Here is a 24,167-nt window from a genome sequence, read left to right on the forward strand (position 1 = left end):
TTTGACTTTTTTTTCTACTTCTGTAAATATAAGGAGATGTATCATCACAGTGATTTTGTTTTTTTTTTAGAGCCCTATCATTTGTATTCACCCCAGACTTTCGCCTCTGACAATCACTGCCTCCTATTCTTGATATCTGCAGGTCTCCCTAATTAATAACTTTCTGCAGATCCTGCAGCAGACGATACGCTGGGATTTCAGCTCTGGTCGTTGCGCGCTTCCTTCACATGGAAGATCTCTAAATCACTCGTTCAAGTCCCGTCCTTGTGACCATATGATGTGTGATACTGACTGCAATATCTGTACCAGGAGCTGCCAACCATGCCCCATCCTATACAACCACAATCAAGGGATTAACACTTTCCTGTGACATTCCATGTAACTTGTATGTTTGTCTACACTGTGTGCAGAATTATTAGGCAAATGAGTATTTTGGTCACATGATACTTTTTATACATGTCGTCCTACTCCAAGCTGTATAGGCTCAGAGCCAACTACCAATGAAGTAAATCCGGTGATGTGCATCTCTGTAATGAGGAGGGGTGCGGTGTAATGACACAACACCCTATATAAGGGGGGCTTAATTATTAGGCAACTTCTTTTCCTTTGGCAAAATGGGTCAGAAGAGAGATTGGACGGGCTCTGAAAAGTCCATATTGTGAGCTGTCTTGCAGAGGGATGCAGCAGTCTTGAAATTGCCAAACTTTTGAAGCGTGATCACCGAACAATCAAGCGTTTCATAGCAAATAGCCAACAGGGTCGCAAGAAGCGTGCTGGGCAAAAAAGGCGCAAAATAACTGCCCATGAATTGAGGAAAATCAAGCGTGAAGCTGCCAAGATGCCATTTGCCACCAGTTTGGCCATATTTCAGAGCTGCAACGTTACTGGAGTATCAAAAAGCACAAGGTGTGCCATACTCAGGGACAGGCCAAGGTAGGGAAGGCCGAAAAACCACCACCTCTGACCAAGAAACATAAGATAAAACCTCAAGACTGGGCCAAGAAATATCTGAAGACTGATTTTTCACAGGTTTTATGGACTGAGGAAATGAGAGTGACTCTTGATGGGCAGATGGATGGGCCAGAGGCTGGATCAGTAAAGGGCAGAGAGCTCCACTCCGGCTCAGACGCCAGCAAGGTGGAGGTGGGGACTGGTATGGGCTGGGATCAGCAAAGATCAACTTGTGGGACCTTTTCGGGTTGAGGATGGAGTGAAGCTCAACTCCCAGACCTACTGCCAGTTTCTGGAAGACAACTTCTTCAAGCAGTGGTACAGGAAGAAGTCGGTATCGTTCAAGAAAAACATGATTTTCATGCAGGACAATGCTCCATCACATGCATCCAACTACTCCACAGCGTGGCCGGCCAGTAAAGGTCTAAAAGATGAAAAAATAATGACATGGCCTCCTTGTTCACCTGATCTGAACCCCATAGAGAACCTGTGGTCACCCATAAAATGTGAGCTCTACAGGGAGGGAAAACAGTCACCTCTGGGAGCAGTGTCTGGAGGCTGTGGTGGCTGCTGCACGCAATGTGGATCGTAACAGATCAAGCAATGACAGAATCTATGGATGGTCGGCTGCTGAGTGTCCTCAGAAAGAAAGGGGGCTATATTGGGCACTCTTTTTTTTGGGTTTTGTTTTTCCATGTCAGAAATATTTATTTCTAAATTTTGTGCAATTATATTGGTTTACCTGGTGAAAATAAACAAGTGAGATGGGATAGATTTGGTTTTTATTAAGATGCCTAATAATTCTGCACAGTAATAGTCACCTGCACAAACAGATCCTTCTAAGAAGCCAAATCTAAAAACCCCTCCAACTGCCAAAAATATTAAGCGCTGATATTTGTGTCTTTTGGGTGATTGAGAACATACAGTTAGGTCCAGAAATATTTGGACAGTGACACAAGTTTTGTTATTTTAGCTGTTTACAAAAACATGTTCAGAAATACAATTCTATATATAATATGGGCTGAAAGTGCACACTCCCAGCTGCAATATGAGAGTTTTCACATCCAAATCGGAGAAAGGGTCTAGGAATCATAGCTCTGTAATGCATAGCCTCCTCTTTTTCAAGGGACCAAAAGTAATTGGACAAGGGACTCTAAGGGCTGCAATTAACTCTGAAGGCGTCTCCCTCGTTAACCTGTAATCAATGAAGTAGTTAAAAGGTCTGGGGTTGATTACAGGTGTGTGGTTTTGCATTTGGAAGCTGTTGCTGTGACCAGACAACATGCGGTCTAAGGAACTCTCAATTGAGGTGAAGCAGAACATCCTGAGGCTGAAAAAAAAGAAAAAATCCATCAGAGAGATAGCAGACATGCTTGGAGTAGCAAAATCAACAGTCGGGTACATTCTGAGAAAAAAGGAATTGACTGGTGAGCTTGGGAACTCAAAAAGGCCTGGGCGTCCACGGATGACAACAGTGGTGGATGATCGCCGCATACTTTCTTTGGTGAAGAAGAACCCGTTCACAACATCAACTGAAGTCCAGAACACTCTCAGTGAAGTAGGTGTATCTGTCTCTAAGTCAACAGTAAAGAGAAGACTCCATGAAAGTAAATACAAAGGGTTCACATCTAGATGCAAACCATTCATCAATTCCAAAAATAGACAGGCCAGAGTTACATTTGCTGAAAAACACCTCATGAAGCCAGCTCAGTTCTGGAAAAGTATTCTATGGACAGATGAGACAAAGATCAACCTGTACCAGAATGATGGGAAAAAAAAGTGTGGAGAAGAAAGGGAACGGCACATGATCCAAGGCACACCACATCCTCTGTAAAACATGGTGGAGGCAACGTGATGGCATGGGCATGCATGGCTTTCAATGGCACTGGGTCACTTGTGTTTATTGATGACATAACAGCAGACAAGAGTAGCCGGATGAATTCTGAAGTGTACCGGGATATACTTTCAGCCCAGATTCAGCCAAATGCCGCAAAGTTGATCGGACGGCGCTTCATAGTACAGATGGACAATGACCCCAAGCATACAGCCAAAGCTACCCAGGAGTTCATGAGTGCAAAAAAGTGGAACATTCTGCAATGGCCAAGTCAATCACCAGATCTTAACCCAATTGAGCATGCATTTCACTTGCTCAAATCCAGACTTAAGACGGAAAGACCCACAAACAAGCAAGACCTGAAGGCTGCGGCTGTAAAGGCCTGGCAAAGCATTAAGAAGGAGGAAACCCAGCGTTTGGTGATGTCCATGGGTTCCAGACTTAAGGCAGTGATTGCCTCCAAAGGATTCGCAACAAAATATTGAAAATAAAAATATTTTGTTTGGGTTTGGTTTATTTGTCCAATTACTTTTGACCTCCTAAAATGTGGAGTGTTTGTAAAGAAATGTGACAATTCCTACAATTTCTATCAGATATTTTTGTTCAAACCTTCAAATTAAATGTTACAATCTGCACTTGAATTCTGTTGTAGAGGTTTCATTTCAAATCCAATGTGGTGGCATGCAGAGCCCAACTCGCCAAAATTGTGCCACTGTCCAAATATTTCTGGACCTAACTGTAGTTGTTGATCGATAATAGAAAAAATCCTCTAAAATACAACTTGCCTAATAATTCTGCACACGGTGCACAGCGCCCCTGGTGGAACAGCAGGGTAATAGCTGGGTGTTCTTAGCCAGTTTGGGGTATCTTTGGGGCGGTCCTGTGGTCGGGACCTAATCATCCCATTTCATCATCCATCTGAGATGTCAGTAAGTGTGATGTAACGCAATCACAATGACAAATTACAAGATGCTGGGTGTCGTCTGCTGACTCTGATGGATGGTAGAATCCCCCATTAGTAATCACATAGTGCAGAGTCCAGAGATGACAGGACAATGTCCGAGATATCAGACACATACCACTAATGACATAAGTTATTGACCCTCTACCCAGTGGAGTAACTAGAGTACGATAGGTCCTGGTGAAAGGTTTGGGCCTTCCCCTCACCGCATGTTTATCAGATGTATGGCCCATGTAGTATTCTAAATTCTATAAAGACATATGAGTTGCCCTCCCCCTTCATTATCTATTAATGTCCCCCATCCTGTGCCACCTCCTGGTAAATATATGTCCCCCATTCTGGTATATAAGTCCTCATCCTGGTATATAAGTTCCCTATCCTGGTATATATGTTTCCCATCCTGGCATATATGTCCTCATCCTGGTATAATTGTTCCCCATCCTGGTAGATATGTCTCCCATCGTGGTAGATATGTCACCCATCGTGGTAGATATGTCTCCCATCCTAGTTTGAATGTCTCCCATCCTGGTTTATATGTCTCCCATCCTGGTTTGAATGTCTCCCATCCTGGTTTATATGTCTCCCATTTTGCTATATATGTCTCCAATCCTGGAATATATGTCCCCTATCTTGGTTTGAATGTGTTCCATCCTGGTGTATATGTCTCCCATTCTGGTTTGCATGTCTCCCATCCTGGTTTACATGTCTCCCATCCTGGTTTATATGTCTCCCATCCTGATTTATATGTCCCCATCCTGGTACATATGGACCCCATCCTGTGCCAATCCTGGTATATATGTCCCTTATCCTGGTATATGTGGTCCCCATCGTGGTCCCTTCCTGGTATATATGTCCTTATCTTGCATCCCTTCTTGGTATATACAGACCCTATTTTATGTTTAATGCACAAAAATAAAACAAAACAACCGCTCCCATGGCATACAGCATCCTCTGTAGCCAGCGTGCAGTGGCCAGGAGCCGACATCGGAGGGCGCACCATAGCACATGACATCAACTTTCATGTGCCTCCAGTCCGGTACCGCCGACCTCAGCTGCTGACTGATAGCTTGTATTGCAGTGCAGGGACCCTCCAGGTCTCTGTGCTGCAGTGCATTTCAGCTGGATGTGGTGCACCCTGTACTGTACCCCCTGTACCCCCTGTACCCCCGCGCCTCTGCAACCACAATCATAACGCCTTGCTCCTACCTACAAGAAATAGAGACAGGAGACTGGCGACATCTAGTGGCCATAAGTGATATTACACACTGTCTATGGCATAGCCTTCAATGGCTTGTCTCTTGATTTTTCTTCAGCAGCACAGCGCTCCGCTGCCTCTCATTTTCCTACTTGTCTGGAGGCTGCGCTGTTCTGAAGATTGACAGTTCAGCAGGCGGCTCGGCCCGAGCTGTGACCTCTAATGCTGGTGGCAGAGGAAGCTTTACCTCTGCAGCAATGGAGGAGCATGGAGGCACTAAAGATGGCCAGATCCAGGCAACTTCAGCGCAGCACTTACAAGCTCTAAAGCAAACAACAGGCAAACACTCACTTCTTGCCTAGGAGACTGGCCAATTCTGATAGTCTGCAGAAATGGCCGGTAACCTAGACAACGCTCTGTAAACTTTAACAGTAAAAATCCTTCCGTTCTTGGGAGTTTTTAGCAATTAGTAAATTATAAAAATGCTCATAGTATGAATCCGACCACTAGAGGGCATGCTACATATTATTAATCCGACCACTAGAGGGCATGCTACATATTATGAATCCGACCACTAGAGGGCATGCTACATATTATTAATCCGACCACTAGAGGGCATGCTACATATTATTAATCAGACCACTAGAGGGCATGCTGCATACTATGAATCCGACCACTAGAGGGCATGCTGCCTATTATGAATCAGACCACTAGAGGGCATGCTACATATTATTAATCCGACCACTAGAGGGCATGCTACATATTATGAATCCGACCACTAGAGGGCATGCTACATATTATTAATCCGACCACTAGAGGGCATGCTACATATTATTAATCAGACCACTAGAGGGCATGCTGCATACTATGAATCCGACCACTAGAGGGCATGCTGCCTATTATGAATCAGACCACTAGAGGGCATGCTGCATATTATTAATCAGACCACTAGAGGGCATGCTGCATACTATGAATCCGACCACTAGAGGGCATGCTACATATTATTAATCCGACCACTAGAGGGCATGCTGCATATTATTAATCAGACCACTAGAGGGCATGCTGCATACTATGAATCCGACCACTAGAGGGCATGCTGCCTATTATGAATCAGACCACTAGAGGGCATGCTACATATTATTAATCCGACCACTAGAGGGCATGCTACATATTATTAATCCGACCACTAGAGGGCATGCTACATATTATTAATCAGACCACTAGAGGGCATGCTACATATTATTAATTAGACCACTAGAGGGCATGCTACATATTATTAATTAGACCACTAGAGGGCATGCTACATATTATTAATCCGACCACTAGAGGGCATGCTGCATATTATTAATCAGACCACTAGAGGGCATGCTACATATTATTAATCCGACCACTAGAGGGCATGCTGCATATTATTAATTAGACCACTAGAGGGCATGCTACATATTATTAATCCGACCACTAGAGGGCATGCTGCATATTATTAATCCGACCACTAGAGGGCATGCTACATATTATTAATCCGACCACTAGAGGGCATGCTGCATATTATTAATTAGACCACTAGAGGGCATGCTGCATATTATTAATCCGACCACTAGAGGGCATGCTGCATATTATTAATCAGACCACTAGAGGGCATGCTGCATATTATTAATCCGACCACTAGAGTGCATGCTGCATATTATTAATCCGACCACTAGAGGGCATGCTGCATACTATGAATCCGACCACTAGAGGGCATGCTGCCTATTATGAATCAGACCACTAGAGGGCATGCTACATATTATTAATCCAACCACTAGAGGGCATGCTGCATATTATTAATCAGACCACTAGAGGGCATGCTGCATATTATTAATCCGACCACTAGAGGGCATGCTGCATATTATTAATCCGACCACTAGAGGGCATGCTGCATACTATGAATCCGACCACTAGAGGGCATGCTGCCTATTATGAATCAGACCACTAGAGGGCATGCTGCATATTATTAATCAGACCACTAGAGGGCATGCTGCATATTATTATTCAGACCACTAGAGGGCATGCTGCATATTATTAATTAGACCACTAGAGGGCATGCTGCATATTATTAATCCGACCACTAGAGGGCATGCTGCATATTATTAATCAGACCACTAGAGGGCATGCTGCATATTATTAATCCGACCACTAGAGTGCATGCTGCATATTATTAATCCGACCACTAGAGGGCATGCTGCATACTATGAATCCGACCACTAGAGGTCATGCTGCATATTATTAATCAGACCACTAGAGGGCATGCTGCATACTATGAATCCGACCACTAGAGGGCATGCTGCCTATTATGAATCAGACCACTAGAGGGCATGCTGCATATTATTAATCAGACCACTAGAGGGCATGCTGCATATTATTATTCAGACCACTAGAGGGCATGCTACATATTATTAATCCGACCACTAGAGGGCATGCTGCATATTATTAATCAGACCACTAGAGGGCATGCTGCATATTATGAATCCGACCACTAGAGGGCATGCTACATATTATGAACCCAACCACTAGAGGGCATGCTGCATATTATGAATCTGACCACTAGAGGGCATGCTACATATTATGAACCCAACCACTAGAGGGCATGCTACATATTATGAACCCAACCACTAGAGGGCATACTGCATATTATGAATCCGACCACTAGAGGGCATGCTACATATTATGAACCCAACCACTAGAGGGCATGCTACATATTATGAATCCGACCACTAGAGGGCATGCTACATATTATTAATCCGACCACTAGAGGGCATGCTGCATATTATGAATCCCACCACTAGAGGGCATGCTGCATACTATGAATCCCACCACTAGAGGGCATGCTGCATATTATGATTCCCACCACTAGAGGGCATGCTGTATATTATAAATCAGACCACTAGAGGGAATGCTGCATATTATTAATCAGACCACTAGAGGGCATGCTGCATATTATGAATCCCACCACTAGAGGGCATGCTGCATACTATGAATCCCACCACTAGAGGGCATGCTGTATATTATAAATCAGACCACTAGAGGGTATGCTGCATATTATAAATCAGACCACTAGAGGGCATACTGCATATTATGAATCCCACCACTAGAGGGCTTGCTGCATATTATAAATCAGACCACTAGAGGGCATGCTGCATATTATAAATCAGACCACTAGAGGGCATACTGCATATTATGAATCCCACCACTAGAGGGCATGCTGCATATTATGAATCAGACCACTAGAGGGCATGCTGCATATTATGAATCAGACCACTAGAGGGCATGCTGCATATTATAAATCAGACCACTAGAGGGCATACTGCATATTATAAATCAGACCACTAGAGGGCATACTGCATATTATGAATCCCACCACTAGAGGGCATGCTGCATATTATGAATCAGACCACTAGAGGGCATGCTGCATATTATGAATCAGACCACTAGAGGGCATGCTGCATATTATAAATCAGACCACTAGAGGGCATGCTGCATATTATAAATCAGACCACTAGAGGGCATGCTGCATATTATCAATCAGACCACTAGAGGGCATACTTCATATTATGAATTCCACCACTAGAGGGCATGCTGCATACTTTGAATCAGACCACTAGAGGGCATACTGCATATTATAAATCAGACCACTAGAGGGCATGCTGCATATTATGAATCAGACCACTAGAGGGCATGCTGCATATTATAAATCAGACCACTAGAGGGCATACTGCATATTATAAATCAGACCACTAGAGGGCATGCTGCATATTATGAATCAGACCACTAGAGGGCATGCTGCATATTATAAATCAGACCACTAGAGGGCATGCTGCATATTATGAATCAGACCACTAGAGGGCATGCTGCATATTATAAATCAGACCACTAGAGGCCATGCTGCATATTATCAATCAGACCACTAGAGGGCATACTTCATATTATGAATTCCACCACTAGAGGGCATGCTGCATACTTTGAATCAGACCACTAGAGGGCATACTGCATATTATAAATCAGACCACTAGAGGGCATGCTGCATATTATGAATCAGACCACTAGAGGGCATGCTGTATATTATATATCAGACCACTAGAGGGCATGCTGTATATTATATATCAGACCACTAGAGGGCATGCTGCATATTTTGAACCCGACCACTAGAGGGCATGCTGCATATTATGAATCACACCACTAGAGGACATGCTGCATATTATGAATCAGACCCCTAGAGGATATGCTACATATTATGAACCCAACAACTAGAGGGCATGCTGCATATTATGAATCACACCACTAGAGGACATGCTGTATATTATAAATCAGACCATTAGAGGGCATGCTGCATACTATGAATCAGACCACTAGAGGGCATGCTGCATATTATGAATCACACCACTAGAGGGCATGCTGCATATTATAAATCAGACCATTAGAGGGCATCCTGCATATTATAAATCAGACCACTAGAGGGCATGCTGCATATTATAAATCAGACCATTAGAGGGCATGCTGCATATTATTAATCCGACCACTAGAGGATATGCTACATATTATGAACCCAACAACTAGAGGGCATGCTGCATATTATGAATCACGCCACTAGAGGGCATGCTGCATATTATGAATCACGCCACTAGAGGGCATGCTGCATATTATAAATCAGACCATTAGAGGGCATGCTGCATATTATAAATCAGACCATTAGAGGGCATGCTGCATATTATAAATCAGACCATTAGAGGGCATGCTGCATATTATCAATCAGACCACTAGAGGGCATGCTGCATATTATGAATCACACCACTAGAGGGCATGCTGCATATTATAAATCAGACCATTAGAGGGCATCCTGCATATTATAAATCAGACCACTAGAGGGCATGCTGCATATTATAAATCAGACCATTAGAGGGCATGCTGCATATTATTAATCCGACCACTAGAGGATATGCTACATATTATGAACCCAACAACTAGAGGGCATGCTGCATATTATGAATCACGCCACTAGAGGGCATGCTGCATATTATGAATCACGCCACTAGAGGGCATGCTGCATATTATAAATCAGACCATTAGAGGGCATGCTGCATATTATAAATCAGACCACTAGAGGGTATGCTACATATTATCAATCAGACCACTAGAGGGCATGCTGCATACTATGAATCGCACCACTAGAGGGCATGCTGCATACTATGAATCGCACCACTAGAGGGCATGCTGCATATTATAAATCTGACCACTAGAGGGCATGCTGCATATTATCAATCAGACCACTAGAGGGCATGCTGCATAATATTGTCATGGAAACCCTTTTCCTGGGAGAACTAGTTTGGATCAAGATATAAGGGATCTCCAGATCTGCCAGTCTTTGTCCAATTAGTGGTGATGCACCGGAGACAAGAACACGCGGCCAGTGTCTGTCAGTGTACGTGTACCCCACTGTTGTTCGGCCTCACATGACACAAGTATTTATCACAATGACTGAAGAATGGGGAAGGATCAGAACTTATCCAAAAGTATAAAAGTGTCAACAAAAAGACGATAAAGCATAGACTCTGCTGAATCAGTTCAAACAAAGATTAGAATGAGCTAAAGCCATCAATGTAACAACACAAAGTAAAATACGCAACATACGCTGTGTCCTCGCTTCTCTGAATAAAGCAACACTAAATTATCAAAGATGTAGAAACTGCTTAAATGTTAATGAAAAACAAGGTATAAAATATTGATCATAATATGTATCACACCACTAGAGGGCATGCTGCATACTATGAATCTGACCACTAGAGGGCATGCTGCATACTATGAATCTGACCACTAGAGGGCATGCTGCATACTATGAATCTGACCACTAGAGGGCATGCTGCATACTATGAATCTGACCACTAGAGGGCATGCTGCATACTATGAATCTGACCACTAGAGGGCATGCTGCATACTATGAATCCGACCACTAGAGGGCATGCTGCATACTATGAATCCGACCACTAGAGGGCATACTGCATATTATGAATCTGACCACTAGAGGGCATGCTGCATATTATGAATCTGACCACTAGAGGGCATGCTGCATACTATGAATCTGACAACTAGAGGGCATGCTGCATACTATGAATCTGACCACTAGAGGGCATGCTGCATACTATGAATCAGACCACTAGAGGGCATGCTGCATATTATGAATCTGACCACTAGAGGGCATGGTGCATATTATGAATCTGACCACTAGAGGGCATGCTGCATACTATGAATCAGACCACTAGAGGGCATGCTGCATATTATGAATCTGACCACTAGAGGGCATGCTGCATACTATGAATCTGACCACTAGAGGGCATGCTGCATACTATGAATCCGACCACTAGAGGGCATGCTGCATACTATGAATCTGACCACTAGAGGGCATGCTGCATACTATGAATCTGACCACTAGAGGGCATGCTGCATACTATGAATCTGACCACTAGAGGGCATGCTGCATACTATGAATCCGACCACTAGAGGGCATGCTGCATACTATGAATCAGACCACTAGAGGGCATGCTGCATACTATGAATCAGACCACTAGAGGGCATGCTGCATACTATGAATCAGACCACTAGAGGGCATGCTGCATACTATGAATCTGACCACTAGAGGGCATGCTGCATACTATGAATCTGACCACTAGAGGGCATGCTGCATACTATGAATCCGACCACTAGAGGGCATGCTGCATACTATGAATCTGACCACTAGAGGGCATGCTGCATACTATGAATCTGACCACTAGAGGGCATGCTGCATACTATGAATCTGACCACTAGAGGGCATGCTGCATATTATGAATCAGACCATTAGAGGGCATGCTGCATACTATGAATCTGACCACTAGAGGGCATACTGCATATTATGAATCTGACCACTAGAGGGCATACTGCATACTATGAATCTGACCACTAGAGGGCATACTGCATATTATGAATCAGACCACTAGAGGGCATGCTGCATATTATCAATCAGACCACTAGAGGGCATGCTGCATAGTATCAATCAGACCACTAGAGGGCATACTGCATATTATGAATCAGACCACTAGAGGGCATGCTGCATATTATCAATCAGACCACTAGAGGGCATGCTGCATAGTATGAATCAGACCACTAGAGGGCATGCTGCATATTTTAAATCAGACCACTAGAGGGCATGCTGCATATTATCTATCAGACCACTAGAGGGCATGCTGCATATTATGAATCTGACCACTAGAGGCCATGCTGCATATTATTAATCAGACCACTAGAGGGCATGCTGCATACTATGAATCTGACCACTAGAGGGCATACTGCATACTATGAATCAGACCACTAGAGGGCATGCTGCATATTATAAATCAGACCACTAGAGGGCATGCTGCATATTTTAAATCAGACCACTAGAGGGCATGCTGCATACTATGAATCAGACCACTAGAGGGCATGCTGCATATTATGAATCTGACCACTAGAGGGCATGCTGCATACTATGAATCAGACCACTAGACGGCATGCTGCATACTATGAATCTGACCACTAGAGGGCATACTGCATATTATGAATCTGACCACTAGAGGGCATACTGCATATTATGAATCAGACCACTAGAGGGCATGCTGCATATTATCAATCAGACCACTAGAGGGCATGCTGCATAGTATCAATCAGACCACTAGAGGGCATACTGCATATTATGAATCAGACCACTAGAGGGCATGCTGCATATTATCAATCAGACCACTAGAGGGCATGCTGCATACTATGAATCAGACCACTAGAGGGCATGCTGCATATTTTAAATCAGACCACTAGAGGGCATGCTGCATATTATCTATCAGACCACTAGAGGGCATACTGCATATTATGAATCCCACCACTAGAGGGCATGCTGCATATTATGAATGTGACCACTAGAGGCCATGCTGCATACTATGAATCCCACCACTAGAGGCCATGCTGCATATTATTAATCAGACCACTAGAGGGCATGCTGCATATTTTAAATCAGACCACTAGAGGGCATGCTGCATATTATGAATCTGACCACTAGAGAGCATGCTGCATATTATAAATCAGACCACTAGAGGGCATGCTGCATATTTTAAATCAGACCACTAGAGGGCATGCTGCATATAAGTCAGACCACTAGAGGGCATGCTGCATATTATAAATCAGACCACTAGAGGGCATGCTGCATACTATGAATCAGACCACTAGAGGGCATGCTGCATATTATGAATCTGACCACTAGAGGGCATGCTGCATATTATAAATCTGACCACTAGAGGGCATGCTGCATATTATCTATCAGACCACTAGAGGGCATGCTGCATATTATAAATCTGACCACTAGAGGCCATGCTGCATATTATTAATCAGACCACTAGAGGGCATGCTGCATATTTTAAATCAGACCACTAGAGGGCATGCTGCATATTATAAATCAGACCACTAGAGGGCATGCTGCATATTATGAATCTGACCACTAGAGAGCATGCTGCATATTATGAATCTGACCACTAGAGAGCATGCTGCATATTATGAATCTGACCACTAGAGAGCATGCTGCATATTATAAATCAGACCACTAGAGGGCATGCTGCATATTATGAATCTGACCACTAGAGGCCATGCTGCATATTATGAATCTGACCACTAGAGAGCATGCTGCATATTATAAATCAGACCACTAGAGGGCATGCTGCATATTTTAAATCAGACCACTAGAGGGCATGCTGCATATTATAAGTCAGACCACTAGAGGGCATGCTGCATATTATAAATCAGACCACTAGAGGGCATGCTGTATATTATAAATCAGACCACTAGAGGGCATGCTGCATACTATGAATCAGACCACTAGAGGGCATGCTGCATATTATTAATCCGACCACTAGAGGGCATGCTGCATAGTATGAATCACACCCCTAGAGGGCATGCTGCATATTATAAATCAGACCACTAGAGGGCATGCTGCATATTATGAATCAGACCACTAGAGGGCATGCTGCATATTATAAATCAGACCACTAGAGGGCATGCTGCATATTATGAATCAGACCACTAGAGGACATGCTGCATATTATAAATCAGACCACTAGAGGGCATGCTGTATATTATAAATCAGACCACTAGAGGGCATGCTGCATATTATAAATCAGACCACTAGAGGGCATGCTGTATATTATAAATCAGACCACTAGAGGGCATGCTGCATATTATACTTCTGGTATTCCTCTCTTTATAGCACATTTTTGATCGCTTACCTTTATAGGGAAATAGTCTCTGAGGTATCTCCACACCACGCTCCTCTGCAGCCAGGGGCTCCTCCTGCCCCCCACGGTGGGGGTGTCCCAGTCTATGAACCACCATACTGCATATAGGACACTGATTATCCAGAACCGGGTGAAGAGAAGAGCGAAGAACAGGATGATGCAGGTCTGCGCTGCAGGAAAAAGAACCAAAGGGGAACAGTAAAAGTGTGCACATCACACAATGTCAGGATTCGGCAGATTACAGTCACATAGATGAGTGCAGATTTTTTTTCTTCCAGCTCGCATAACTCTTTTAATGCAGAAAAAGTGGCACAAGGGTTCATAAATCTGATGTTATACCCAAATGCTATGAAAGCGCTGCAAACAAAGTGATAAGTAATCTCTAGTGATCTCCAAATTTGCCGTCTCACAGTAAATGCTAAAGATCTAACTGCATCCAGTCACCACTAGAGGGGGCTCACTGCAGACTGCGCTATACAGTCACCACTAGAGGGGGCTCACTGCAGACTGAGCTATACAGCCACCACTAGAGGGGGCTCACTGCAGACTGCGCTATACAGCCACCACTAGAGGGAGCTCAGTGCAGACTGAGCTATACAGCCACCACTAGAGGGGGCTCACTGCAGACTGAGCTATACAGCCACCACTAGAGGGAGCTCAGTGCAGACTGAGCTATACAGCCACCACTAGAGGGAGCTCAGTGCAGACTGAGCTATACAGCCACCACTAGAGGGAGCTCACTGCAGACTGCGCTATACAGCCACCACTAGAGGGAGCTCAGTGCAGACTGAGCTATACAGCCACCACTAGAGGGGGCTCACTGCAGACTGAGCTATACAGCCACCACTAGAGGGGGCTCACTGCAGACTGCGCTATACAGCCACCACTAGAGGGAGCTCAGTGCAGACTGAGCTATACAGCCACCACTAGAGGGGGCTCACTGCAGACTGCGCTATACAGCCACCACTAGAGGGAGCTCAGTGCAGACTGAGCTATACATCCACCACTAGAGGGGGCTCACTGCAGACTGAGCTATACAGCCACCACTAGAGGGGGCTCACTGCAGACTGAGCTATACAGCCACCACTAGAGGGAGCTCACTGCAGACTGCGCTATACAGCCACCACTAGAGGGGGCTCACTGCAGACTGCGCTATACAGCCACCACTAGAGGGAGCTCAGTGCAGACTGAGCTATACATCCACCACTAGAGGGGGCTCACTGCAGACTGAGCTATACAGCCACCACTAGAGGGGGCTCACTGCAGACTGAGCTATACAGCCACCACTAGAGGGGGCTCACTGCAGACTGAGCTATACAGCCACCACTATAGGGGGCTCACTGCAGACTGCGCTATACAGCCACCACTAGAGGGGGCTCACTGCAGACTGAGCTATACAGCCACCACTAGAGGGGGCTCACTGCAGACTGAGCTATACAGCCACCACTAGAGGGGGCTCACTGCAGACTGAGCTATACAGCCACCACTAGAGGGGGCTCACTGCAGACTGCGCTATACAGCCACCACTAGAGGGGGCTCACTGCAGACTGCGCTATACAGCCACCACTAGAGGGGGCTCACTGCAGACTGAGCTATACAGACACCACTAGAGGTGGCTCACTGCAGACTGAGCTATACAGCCACCACTAGAGGGGGCTTACTGCAGACTGCGCTATACAGCCACCACTAGAGGGGGCTCACTGCAGACTGCGCTATACAGCCACCACTAGAGGGGGCTCACTGCAGACTGAGCTATACAGCCACCACTAGGACTCAATAGAAACTGTAAAATCTATCTGTTGTGAGCTCCCCCTAGTGGTGACTACAGGAAAACCATAGAACAGTGTTAGGAAGGAGTTCAGTTGCCATATACTGCAGCAGTCATATACTGTATGTATATCATAGCTCCCAGCCTATTTAGCGGGATTGTCCCAAATTTGGGAAGTTGTTCACTATTCCAGGAGGTCGTGTACTGTATACACTGTCCTGATCTGTGTCTATGTACTCAGGGCACAGATACAGTTACATACAGTGTTGGAGCAGGGAGCGGTCAGATTGTTGTTCCATCTATGTGGAGAATTAAGGACCTTCAGTTATAACTGGGCAGCAGAGAATTAGGAAATACAGACAAGTGGGATGATTGTGTGAGGGCATCATAACATGAGCGGGGACTGTGGGGGGCGTCAAACTGTGTGCAGGAACTGTGGGGGCATCAAACTGTGTGCGGGGACTGTAGGAGCATCAAACTGTGTGCAGGGACTTTAGGGGCATCAAACTATGTGCAGGGACTGTAGGGGCATCAAACTATGTTCAGGGACTGTAGGGGCATCAAACTGTGTTCAGGGACTGTGGGGGCATCAAACTATGTTCAGGGACTGTAGGGGCATCAAACTGTGTTCAGGGACTGTGGGGGCATCAAACTGTGTGCAGGGACTGTAGGAGCATCAAACTGTGTTCAGGGACTGTGGGGGCATCAAACTATGTGCAGGGACTGTAGGGGCATCAAACTATGTTCAGGGACTGTAGGGGCATCAAACTATGTTCAGGGACTGTAGGGGCATCAAACTGTGTTCAGGGACTGTGGGGGCATCAAACTGTGTTCAGGGACTGTAGGAGCATCAAACTGTGTTCAGGGACTGTAGGGGCATCAAACTATGTGCAGGGACTGTAGGGGCATCAAACTATGTTCAGGGACTGTAGGGGCATCAAACTATGTTCAGGGACTGTAGGAGCATCAAACTATGTTCAGGGACTGTGGGGGCATCAAACTGTGTGCAGGGACTGTAGGGGCATCAAACTATGTTCAGGGACTGTAGGGGCATCAAACTGTGTGCAGGGACTGTAGGGGCATCAAACTGTGTGCAGGGACTGTAGGAACATGAAACTGTGTGCAGGGACTGTAGGGGCATCAAACTGTGTGCAGGAACTGTGGGGGCACCAAACTGTGCGCAGGAACTGTGGGGGCACCAAACTGTGTGCAGGAACAATGGGGGCACCAAACTGTGCGCAGGGACTGTAGGGGCATCAAACTATGTGCAGGGACTGTAGGGGGCAAAAAACTGTGTTCAGGGACTGTAGGGGCATCAAACTGTGTTCAGGGACTGTAGGGGCATCAAACTGTGTGCAGGGACTGTAGGGGCATCAAACTGTGTGCAGGGACTGTAAGAGCATCAAACTGTGTGCAGAAACTGTGGGGGCATCAAACTGTGTGCGGGGACTGTAGGAGCATCAAACTGTGTGCAGGGACTGTAGGAGCATCAAACTGTGTTCAGGGACTGTAGGAGCATCAAACTGTGTGCAGGGACTGTAGGGGCATCAAACTGTGTTCAGGGACTGTAGGGCCATCAAACTATGTGCAGGGACTGTAGGGGCATCAAACTATGTTCAGGGACTGTAGGGGCATCAAACTATGTTCAGGGACTGTAGGAGCATCAAACTGTGTTCAGGGACTGTGGGGGCATCAAACTGTGTGCAGGGACTGTAGGGGTATCAAACTATGTTCAGGGACTGTAGGGGCATCAAACTGTGTGCAGGGACTGTAGGGGCATCAAACTGTGTGCAGGGACTGTAGGAACATCAAACTGTGTGCAGGGACTGTAGGGGCATCAAACTGTGTGCAGGAACTGTGGGGGCACCAAACTGTGTGCAGGAACTATGGGGGCACCAAACTGTGCGCAGGGACTGTAGGGGCATCAAACTATGTGCAGGGACTGTAGGGGCATCAAACTGTGTTCAAGGACTGTAGGGGCATCAAACTGTGTTCAGGGACTGTAGGGGCATCAAACTGTGTGCAGGGACTGTAGGGGCATCAAACTATGTGCAGGGACTGTGGGGGCATCAAACTATGTGCAGGGACTGTAGGGGCATCAAACTGTGTTCAAGGACTGTAGGGGCATCAAACTGTGTGCAGGGACTGTAGGGGCATCAAACTGTGTGCAGGGACTGTAGGGGCATCAAACTGTGTGCAGGGACTGTGGGGGCATCAAACTATGTGCAGGGACTGTGGGGGCATCAAACTGTGTTCAGGGACTGTAGGGGCATCAAACTGTGTGCAGGGACTGTAGGAGCATCAAACTATGTTCAGGGACTGTAGGGGCATCAAACTGTGTGCAGGGACTGTAGGAGCATCAAACTGTGTGCAGGGACTGTAGGGGCATCAAACTGTGTGCAGGAACTGTGGGGGCATCAAACTGTGTGTGGGGACCCTGATACACCCTGTATTAGACATAAAGGAGGGACTCCAATACATCCTGTATTAGGCATAAAGGAGGAAATCCAATACACCCTGTATTAGACATAAAGGAGGGACTGTGATACATCCTATATTAGACATAAAGTAGGGACCCCAATACACCCTGTATTAGACATAAAGGAGTGCCTCCGATACACCCTATATTAGACAAAGGAGGTACCCTGATACACCCTGTATTAGACATAAAGGAGGAATTGTGATACACCCTGTATTAGACATAAAGAACGTACCCCGATACACCCTGTATTAGACATAAAGGAGGAACCTCGATACACCCTGTATTAGACATAAAGGAGAAACCCATATACACCCCGTAATAGACATAAAGGAGGGCCTCATATACATTCTGTTAAAATTGTTATGTAGTGGGACTTCTAAAGCCTATGTACTATGTACGAGGGCTGCCAAAAATTAGGGGGGACTGCAAAATACCCTGGAAGGCACGTAGAGAGAGGCTTCAGAATACAATTTTTTTCCCATTATTAAGGAGTGGGACTCTGAGACTAGTAAAACCAATGCATTATGGGCAAAGGCTCCAAAAAATTAGGAGGGACTGCAATACACCCTGGAAGGAAGGTAGAGGATGGCCTCAGAATACAATTTTTCCCATTAATAAGGAGTAAGACTCCTAAACAAGTATAGCCGACAAAAGCTGCCAAAAATTAGAAGAAAAGCCTTGTTGAAGATAGGTCTCAGATGGGCGTGTTTTTGTGCTCCTGCAGAAGGCACTGTTACAACTAGTCAACGGCCTCTGTGTCCACCATCAGCAGAACATCCACTTCCCTGTCCCTTACCTCACGCCTTGCACATATTAAATTAGGTAGATGATATATGCTTGCAAACTTTATGGTATTAATAGAGAATAGAATAGATGAAGCCCTGACAAGAGACTTTGGGTTTTAGGGTGCAGCAGCAAGGACAGGAAGGCGATAATAATTGATGAGTGAGCATGCTCGGCACTGCTAGTTACTCGATTTAGCATCAGGGTGCTCGTCCAAGTATCGTGGGTGCTTAGATATTTAGCCCGTAAAAGCACGACCAGAAAGCACAGGCTTGCTTCACTACATGATGTTCTTGGATTTAGGGCGACCAAAATTAAAAAACCCTGCCCTCTCTCCCGCCGTAGATTTAAAGAAGCCAATCAATAACTTCCCATAATGCTTTTTACTAACGTCGAGCCTCGAGCGTCTGAGCAGATCGCCCATCACAAGCTATAATCCCTTCCTCTACGCCTCTAATCCTAACCTGCAAAATCTGGGGGGAAAAAAACCCGCTAAATATGTGGAGCAGGATCATGAGCATGATGCCTGGGTACCACGATACTCGATCAAGTATTGAGCAGTATCACTCATCATTACCACAAACATAAACCTGGTATGTATATATTCTAAAATATTAAGTGAATCAGCGATCAATACTGGCTGCGAAATAATCAGCGCTGTATCAAACGAATGTAGATAGTTTCTTTATACAGGGAGCTCCCCCTAGTGGTGGCTGCAGACAGGGTCTTATCATGTATCTCTGTATACAGGGAGCTCCCTCTAGTGGTGACTGCAGACAGGATCTTATCATGTATCTCTGTATACAGGGAGCTCCCCCTAGTGGTGACTGCAGACAGGATCTTACCATGTATCTCTGTATACAGGGAGCTCCCCCTAGTGGTGGCTGCAGACAGGATCTTACCATGTATCTCTGTATACAGGGAACTCCCCCTAGTGGTGACTGCAGACAGGATCTTATCATGTATCTGTATACAGGGAGCTCCCCCTAGTGATGGCTGCAGACAGGATCTTATCATGTATCTCTGTATACAGGGAGCTCCCCCTAGTGATGGCTGCAGACAGGATCTTATCATGTATCTCTGTATACAGGGAGCTCCCCCTAGTGGTGGCTGCAGACAGGATCTTATCATGTATCTCTGTATACAGGGAGCTCCCCCTAGTGGTGACTGCAGACAGGATCTTATCATGTATCTCTGTATACAGGGAGCTCCCCCTAGTGGTGACTGCAGACAGGATCTTATCATGTATCTCTGTATACAGGGAGCTCCCCCTAGTGGTGACTGCAGACAGGATCTTATCATGTATCTCTGTATACAGGGAGCTCCCCCTAGTGGTGACTGCAGACAGGATCTTATCATGTATCTCTGTATACAGGGAGCTCCCCCTAGTGGTGACTGCAGACAGGATCTTATCATGTATCTCTGTATACAGGGAGCTCCCCCTAGTGGTGGCTGCAGACAGAATCTTATCATGTATCTCTGTATACAGGGAGCTCCCCCTAGTGGAGGCTGCAGACAGGATCTTATGTATCTCTGTATACAGGGAGCTCCCCCTAGTGGTGGCTGCAGACAGGATCTTATGTATCTCTGTATACAGGGCGCTCCCCCTAGTGGTGGCTGCAGACAGGATCTTATCATGTATCTCTGTATACAGGGCGCTCCCCCTAGTGGCGGCTGCAGACAGGATCTTATCATGTATCTGTGTATACAGGGAGCTCCCTCTAGTGGTGGCTGCAGACAGGATCTTATCATGTATCTCTGTATACAGGGCGCTCCCCCTAGTGGTGGCTGCAGACAGGATCTTATCATGTATCTCTGTATACAGGGCGCTCCCCCTAGTGGTGGCTGCAGACAGGATCTTATCATGTATCTCTGTATACAGGGCGCTCCCCCTAGTGGCGGCTGCAGACAGGAGCTTATCATGTATCTCTGTATACAGGGAGCTCCCCCTAGTGGTGACTGTAGACAGGATCTTATCATGTATCTCTGTATACAGGGAGCTCCCCCTAGTGGTGGCTGCAGACAGAATCTTATCATGTATCTCTGTATACAGGGAGCTCCCCCTAGTGGTGGCTGCAGACAGGATCTTATCATGTATCTCTGTATAGAGGGAGCTCCCCCTAGTGGTGGCTGCAGACAGGATCTTATCATGTATCTCTGTATACAGGGAGCTCCCCCTACTGGTGACTGCAGACAGGATCTTATGTATCTCTGTATACAGGAAGCCCCACTAGTGGTGGCTGCAGACAGGATCTTATCATGTATCTCTGTATACAGGGAGCTCCCCCTAGTGGTGACTGCAGACAGGATGTTATCATGTATCTCTGTATACAGGGAGCTCTCCCTAGTGGTGGCTGCAGACAGGATCTTATCATGTATATCTGTATACAGGGAGCTCCCCCTAGTGGTGACTGCAGACAGGATCTTATCATGTATCTCTGTATACAGGGAGCTCCCCCTAGTGGTGACTGCAGACAGGATCTTATCATGTATCTCTGTATACAGGGAGCTCCCCCTAGTGGTGGCTGCAGACAGAATCTTATCATGTATCTCTGTATACAGGGAGCTCCCCCTAGTGGTGGCTGCAGACAGAATCTTATCATGTATCTCTGTATACAGGGAGCTCCCCCTAGTGGTGGCTGCAGACAGGATCTTATCATGTATCTCTGTATACAGGGAGCTCCCCCTAGTGGTGGCTGCAGACAGCATCTTATCATGTATCTCTGTATACAGGGAGCTCCCCCTAGTGGTGGCTGCAGACAGGATCTTATCATGTATCTCTGTATACAGGGAGCTCCCCCTAGTGGTGGCTGCAGACAGGATCTTATCATGTATCTCTGTATACAGGGAGCTCCCCCTAGTGGTGGTTGCAGACAGGATCTTATCATGTATCTCTGTATACAGGGAGCTCTCCCTAGTGGTGGCTGCAGACTGGATCTTATCATGTATCTCTGTATACAGGGAGCTCCCCCTAGTGGTGGCTGCAGACAGGATCTTATCATGTATCTCTGTATACAGGGAGCTCCCCCTAGTGGTGGTTGCAGACAGGATCTTATCATGTATTTCTGTATACAGGGAGCTCCCCCTAGTGGTGGTTGCAGACAGGATCTTATCATGTATCTCTGTATACAGGGAGCTCCCTCTAGTGGTGGCTGCAGACAGGATCTTATCATGTATCTCTGTATACAAGGAGCTCCCCCTAGTGGTGGCTGCAGACCGGATCTTATCATGTATCTCTGTATACAGGGAGCTCCCCCTAGTGGTGGCTGCAGACAGGATCTTATCATGTATCTCTGTATACAGGGAACTCCCCCTAGTGGTGGCTGCAGACAGGATCTTATCATGTATCTCTGTATAGAGGGAGCTCCCCCTAGTGGTAGCTGCAGACAGGATCTTATCATGTATCTCTGTATACAGGGAGCTCCCCCTAGTGGTGGCTGCAGACAGGATCTTATCATGTATCTCTGTATACAGGGAGCTCCCCCTAGTGGTGGCTGCAGACAGGATCTTATCATGTATCTCTGTATACAGGGAGCTCCCCCTAGTGGTGGCTGCAGACAGGATCTTATCATGTATCTCTGTATACAGGGAGCTCCCTCTAGTGGTGGCTGAAGACAGGATCTTATCATGTATCTCTGTATACAGGGAGCTCCCTCTAGTGGTGACTGCAGAAAGGATCTTATCATGTATCTCTGTATACAGGGAGCTCCCCCTAGTGGTGGCTGAAGACAGGATCTTATCATGTATCTCTGTATACAGAAAGTTCCCCCTAGTGGTGGCTGCAGACAGGATATTATCATGTATCTCTGTATACAGGGAGCTCCCACTAGTGGTGGCTGCTGACAGGATCTTATTATGTATCTCTGTATACAGGGAGCTCCCCCTAGTGGTGGCTGCAGATATAATGTTATCATGTATCTCTATATACAGGGAGCTCCCCCTAGTGGTGGCTGCAGACAGGATCTTATGATGTATCTCTGTATACAGGGAGCTCCCCCTAGTGGTGGCTGCAGACAGGATATTATCATGTATCTCTGTATACAGGGAGCTCCCCCTAGTGGTGGCTGCAGACAGGATCTTATTATGTATCTCTGTATACAGGGAGCTCCCCCTAGTGGTGGCTGCAGACATAATCTTATCATGTATCTCTGTATACAGGGAGCTCCCTCTAGTGGTGACTGCAGACAGGATCTTATCATGTATCTCTGTGTATAGGGAGCTCCCCCTAGTGGTGACTGCAGACAGGATCTTATCATGTATCTCTGTATACAGGGAGCTCCCTCTAGTGGTGGCTGCAGACAGGATCTTATCATGTATCTCTGTATACAGGGAGCTCCCCCTAGTGGTGGCTGCAGACAGGATCTTATCATGTATCTCTGTATACAGGGAGCTCCCTCTAGTGGTGGCTGCAGACAGGATCTTATCATGTATCTCTGTATACAGGGAGCTCTCCCTAGTGGTGGCTGCAGACAGGATCTTATCATGTATCTCTGTATACAGGGAGCTCCCTCTAGTGGTGGCTGCAGACAGAATCTTATCATGTATCTCTGTATACAGGGAGCTCCCCCTAGTGGTGACTGCAGACAGAATCTTATCATGTATCTCTGTATACAGGAAGCTCCCCTAGTGGTGACTGCAGACAGGATCTTATCATGTATCTCTGTATACAGGGAGCTCCCCCTAGTGGTGGCTGCAGACAGGATCTTATCATGTATCTCTGTATACAGGGAGCTCCCCCTAGTGGTGGCTACAGACAGAATCTTATCATGTATCTCTGTATACAGGGATCTCCCCCTAGTGGTGGCTACAGATAGGATCTTATCATGTATCTCTGTATACAGGAAGCTCCCCCTAGTGGTGACTGCAGACAGAATCT

At 46.1% G+C, this 24,167-nt stretch overlaps 1 protein-coding gene across 1 annotated transcript in view; it reads right to left on the bottom strand.

Moving 5' to 3' along the window:
* Positions 1–24,167, bottom strand: part of MOGAT2 (monoacylglycerol O-acyltransferase 2) — an 82,918-nt gene that overhangs the window by 47,643 nt on the left and 11,108 nt on the right. Inside the window, exon 2 of the mRNA XM_075334720.1 lies at positions 14,250–14,428. Within this exon, the coding sequence (XP_075190835.1) occupies positions 14,250–14,428 (179 nt within the window). The remainder of the gene's footprint in view (positions 1–14,249; positions 14,429–24,167) is intronic.

The sequence above is a fragment of the Anomaloglossus baeobatrachus genome, chromosome 2, assembly GCF_048569485.1.
Source record: "Anomaloglossus baeobatrachus isolate aAnoBae1 chromosome 2, aAnoBae1.hap1, whole genome shotgun sequence".
Taxonomy (NCBI): domain Eukaryota; kingdom Metazoa; phylum Chordata; class Amphibia; order Anura; family Aromobatidae; genus Anomaloglossus; species Anomaloglossus baeobatrachus.